The sequence below is a fragment of the Crocodylus porosus genome, unplaced genomic scaffold, assembly GCF_001723895.1.
Source record: "Crocodylus porosus isolate Cpor-Errol unplaced genomic scaffold, CroPor_comp1, whole genome shotgun sequence".
NCBI lineage: Eukaryota > Metazoa > Chordata > Crocodylia > Crocodylidae > Crocodylus > Crocodylus porosus.
Genome location: NW_017728886.1, coordinates 6,889,999 through 6,895,568, shown reverse-complemented (window position 1 = coordinate 6,895,568; position 5,570 = coordinate 6,889,999). Strand labels below are relative to the sequence as shown.

The 5,570-nt window shown below is 49.3% G+C and overlaps 1 protein-coding gene across 1 annotated transcript in view; it reads right to left on the bottom strand.

Annotated features, from left to right (window-relative positions):
* Positions 1–405: 405 nt before the first annotated feature.
* Positions 406–5,570, bottom strand: part of KLHL18 (kelch like family member 18) — a 37,457-nt gene continuing 32,292 nt past the window's right edge. The window contains exon 10 of the mRNA XM_019545966.1: positions 406–2,805. Within this exon, the coding sequence (XP_019401511.1) occupies positions 2,419–2,805 (387 nt within the window). The 3' untranslated portion in view covers positions 406–2,418. The remainder of the gene's footprint in view (positions 2,806–5,570) is intronic.

Below are 5,570 nucleotides of genomic sequence, written 5' to 3'. Positions count from 1 at the left end.
GTAGAAGGGCCTTTCCCTTCCTGCCCAGCTGTTCTACCCGTGGGAGCTTGCCGTGATCTCAGCATCCTCACACAGCGCAACGGTGGAAGCTGCGACTTGGGGGTTTACTGCGGACTCCCGCAGGAGGATGTGCGCTGGGCAGAGAGCTCTGCATGTGAGAGAAACAAGAGTGAGCTAACACACGTTTACTTCAAGTTGGATATATTTAAATATCATCTCTGAGGATGAAGGAGTCTGTCCTGGCCATGTTGTCCATACCCTGTCCTGTTGGCCTGGGCATTTCGACTTTAGGTCTTGTGCCGATCGAATTCTTTGATGATGCCGTTACTGCTGGCTGCACTGAAGGGCTGGCTGAGGGAGTCAGAAAGCCTACCTGGATATTGAGAATGCTGCTGATTTTTGATCAAGCAAAAAGAGAAGGTTTCAGATAGTGTTTTTCCTCCCAGAAGTGCCTCAGCCAGTGGAAAGCCACAGAGCCTGCTCAGCGAATCTTGCAAGTGATGTATATTTTAACCCAACAATGCGCCAACCACTGAGATGTGCTCCGAATGAATCGCTGCAGCATGGATCTACTGTCGAAGGAAACGGCCAGGGTGACACACTTCTTCATCAAGGCTGCACAACAGCATCTGGGTGACTGGAACAGCTACCAGGCAGCAACATGGGAAGAGCAACTCAGACCCAGGTATCCACGTTCCAGGCCTGTAAGACACCATCCCCTTACAATGCCTCTTGTTCAAGTCTCCAGGGCAAAGGTGCAGGCCCAAGGACTCCAAAGTATTTGTCAGGTGGTACATGCCACAAGTGAAGCAGCTGCAGGACACGGGCCCGCTTGTCCTTTCATGTGCAACCATTAAAAACAACGGACAAGGAGATTATGAGAGAGTCAGGGAGGAAGGGGTAGAGATAGCACCTATTCTTCTGCCAGCAGACTGTGTGACAGGAGAACACATGGATAAAGATTTCCAGGCTGACTGCTTGTTCCCTCCCAGGAACAGAAAACTTTTGCTAGTCAACTGGTACCATATCACCTGGCCATGCTGTAAAGATCTTTCTCACTTATGAAACTGAAAATGCAAAATGCTTGATGGACTAAAAGCTTAGGCTGTAGTGAGTGTTTACATACGCATGACTTTCCACTCACTCACATTACGTCTGTTATGCAAACTCTTGCTGCCTGTCCCTACACCGTATTTCTCCATAAAGGTCAAGTCTGTATCTGAGCTGTCTGAAGCAAATGAATATAGCAGGCCCTTCCTGGACAGAGACAAGAAACACAGCAGATCACAACGCAGTGGGGCCAACTCTGTATTTCAAAACCCACAGGACATTTTTGTGAAATCAAAAACAGCTGAATGCACAGCAGGGAATTTCCAAAGGAAGGCCAAGGCGAGGCTCTGGGTTTTCACCTCTGCTTGAAAGATCAGAAGAACCAACCTTGATCACCCTGTGACCCAGCTGTTTCTTGTATGCATCTTGCCTAACTTTTGCAAAACTAAAATAGAGATTTTATTTTGAAAGAGACACCTTTATTATTAACATTTTGGCCATTTTCTTACTTAAATCTAAGTTTACTGCTGGTGTCATTTATATTTCTCCCCTCCCCCACCCCATAACACCCTACTGTAACCTAGTTTTTTGGAAAGATTGGGAGGGGAGGAAGGAGGGACATCTCATCCCCTGCCCCCTTCTTAAAATGGTTTGAGCCATTTTTCCTGATCAAGCAGAACAAAATAAGTTACATTCAAAGGAGTTAGCAAAATGCTGGTCATAAGGACAGCACCTCAGATGCAAAGGGGCTACCCATTTCCACGCATTTGCCCAACCACAGACTTCTAAGAACCAACATTGGTGACAGAGTCCCTTCTTCTTGTAATATTGAGCAGATCTAGCGTGCCTGGTAACAAGATAGAGAGAACCAGCCTGTTTGCAATACCCCAGTTATTTGTTAATGATAAACTAGATCCTGACTTTTGGGTTGTTTGCCCTGAACATACTGCTTATACTCCCTTCCAGTTGATCCCAACACAGATCTACGCGGAGTCGAACCACAGCACAGAGACTCCAGCGGTGATTCTCAAAAGCACCACCTGTGGTAGACCCTGCCTGGATCAACGCTGTACCCAAAGCAATGGTTGGCAAGGGGAAGACTGCACCAGCCACGGGATACATTTGACACCCAGTCCAGGAGAGAGGTGGGCAAGTCTCGCTCACATCCGCGCACGCAATCTGAATGGCAAATTATTCGTCTATCTGGAACCTCAGCACGCAAGTTACAGGGTGGTTTTAGGACAGTTTGTGTGTGTTCATGAATGACACGAGCACCTGGAAATGTACCTCTCAATATCACATTATTACACCCTCGTTGGGTCTCTCCCAAGATTGTCACTTGACGACGGCCGCCTTGTGCTTCCTTCTTCAGATGGTTAGGAGTGGTATGCACCCCACACCAACCCCTCCTTCGTGACATACCATGGGGGCCATGAACGTCCAGCGATTAGTTTCCGGGTCGTACATTTCTACCGAATTGAGGTTGGACTGTCCGTCGTAGCCACCCACAGCATAAAGGCGGCCACAGTTTGCTACCAGGGAGACACGGCTCCGCCGAGTGTTCATAGGGACGATCAGGTACCACTGATCCGCCATGGAGCTGTAAACTTCAGCAATGCTGAGGAAGCCGGAGCCGTCATAGCCCCCGCACACAAACATCTTGCTGCCCAGGGAGGCAGCTCCATGCCGACAGCGTTTGTTGAGCATGCTGGCGACGGGATGCCACGTGGCTGTGTGATGGTTGTAATACTCCACCTGTAGGGAGCAGAGGAGGAAAAATGAGACAGGACTCTAGCACTCATTATTCTTGCTCTGCGGATTTCACAGGAGCCTCCTCAGCCTATTCTGCTAGACACAGACAGTCTAGGAAATTTTTATTCTGCTTTCACAGATTTGGAGAATTTGGGGCCAAAAATGCCATCAGACCATCTAGTTTGACTTTCTGTGCATCACAGGCTAATGCATTTCTGCCAGTTAATCCTGTACTGATGCCAAAAACTTGTGTTTAACTACAGCAGAACTACCAGAAAGGCATCCAGCCGCCACACAAAACTCTCCAGAGATGGAAAATACACTACAGTCCCCCGGAGCCTGTCTTCATGATTAAATTGCCCTGTTTCTTATTTCAAAGTGTCTGGTTTTAGCCTGCAGCTATTACTTCTCGTTAGGCCATCTGACTTATACAAGGACAGTCTGCATCACTCAAGAAAGGAGCAGCCAGAATGAGTTTATACATAATTTAAGGGACAGCATCTTCCTATAGCACTGGACAACTGGCAGAGCTCCAGAACAAAACTGACAATGGAGAGGTCCAGATAAGCAGGTAATTCCTCAGCCCTATCCAACTTCCTGGGCAGGCTTATCTGATCAGTTTTTTTAGGCTGCTAGGGAAGTCAGTAACAAGATGATATTACTGACCACCGAACCCTTTGGTTTGGAGGATCACAATCCAGAAGCAGCCAGACAAGACAGATTCAGGCCCAGAGAGCAGCACCTCTCTACCAAATTGGACAGATCAAAAGCCTTTTACCTCCTACCACATTAGACATTCCCTGCAAAAACATAAGGAACTCCAGACATCAGAACTGAGGCTAGGATCACATGGGGAGCAGGTTGGCTATCCTGCCCCATCCACTCCTTTTGCTTGCTGAATTTATTTTAAGGATCACCATGATCTCTGAAAGCATCCGCAAAGGCAAAGAAAGGTGAGGCAATACAGTCTGGCACCTGGGACTTTTAATGGGGCTCAGCTATGATAGTGTACAGAGGAAAGGAGGGGGTAGTGACAACAGAATGGATGTGTGTGCTAGTCTCACTTCTGCAGAAGGTCCCAACAGTCAGTCGTGGACAGAAGAGAAAAGGCAGGGCAATTTCTCACTCCAAATCTTCAACAACTGCCCAGCTCGTTGACATACTTGCACAGGCAGCATCCAGGGCTAGGTCAAGAGGTGGTGTTGAGAATAATGAATTGGGGTTGCATACACTTGGGCTGGGGAATGCTTGCTCAGCTCCAACCCCACTTTTATACCTGCTCTGGTCAGTAAGGTTAGTCCAAATTTCATGCTCACAAAACAAGGAGGAAGCCACATAGCAAGGAACAGGCAACAAGAAGTGCTGTGGTTAGGATACAAGGAGGTCGGGGAGAGAGGGACTTAAAGGTGGGGGTCTACTACAGACCACCCAAGCAAGGGGAAGAGCTAGATCAGGAATTCTTAAGTCAGCTCATGGAGGTAGTTAGGTCAAAGGACGTGGTCATCATGGGTGACATCTGCTGGGAGGAACAGTCAGCCAGGTCTGACCACTCATGTAGGTTCCTAGCTGAGATACAGGACCTTCATCTAACCCAGGAGGTGCACAGCCCCACCAGGGGGCACGCCTTGTTGGACCTGGTGCCGGCCACAGGTGACAACCTGGTGCGGGGGCTGCGGGTGCTCGACCACCTGGGCAACAGTGATCATCACCTGCTGGGATTCACCATCCAGTGCAGGGTGGCAAAGGTCTGTAGCAAGGCAGCAGCCCTGGACTTCAGGAGGGCAGATTTCAATGAGTTAAGGAGAACAGTTGGGGAGAGACTGAAGTCCTGGAGCAGGGGAGAGTTGGGTGTCCAAAAAGTGGTCGTTCCTTAAGGAGACGATCCTCCAAGCCCAAAGAGTGGCAATCCCTACATGGATCAAAGGGGGCAGGAGGGCGCAAAGGCTCACCAAAAGCATCTGGAAACGTCTCCTAGCTAAAAAGGAGGTGCACACCCATTGGAAGGGAGGGGCCATCACCAGGGAGGACTACACCTCAGTTGCTTGGGGCTACAGGGGGGCGCCAAGGCAGAGATGGGACAGAGACTAGTGACCCAGATCAAGGACAACAAGAAGTCCTTTTTTAAATACATAAGGGGTAAAAAGAAGGTACTGGGTAATGTGGGACCTCTGCAGGACACGCCAGGAAATCTGGTTGTCGCACAAGACAGCAAAGCTAACCTATTTAACAATTTCTTTGCCTCCATTTTTCTGAGCAGGGAACAGGTCTCCCCCACACCGGGATCCCTGATGGACCCAGGGGAGGCACTGCCAGGCCCAGGGTCAGTGATGACCTAGTCAAGGAACTTCTGGAGGGACCGGACATATTCAAATCAGCTGGTCATGACGATCTCCACCCCCGAGTGCTGAGGGAATTGGCTAAGGTAATTGTGGGACCCCTGGCATGGCTGTACGAGCACGTGTGCTGCTCTGGTGTGGTGCTGGAGGACTGGAAAAGGGCCAATGTGGTTCCCAGTTTCAAAAAAGAGAGGAAGGAGGATCCGGGAAACTATAGGCCAGTTAGTCTTACCTTGGTCCTGGGGAAGCTTTTTGAGAAAACTATCCTGGCATATGTCTATGAGGGACTAGCAGGAAAGACTATGCTTAGGGGCAACTAACACGAGTTCATTAGCAGCAGGTCCTGTCAGACCAACCTGGCGGCCTTCTACGACCGGGTCACCAAATCCTTAGATGCAGGGGTAGCAGTGGACATCGTCTTCCTGGACTTTC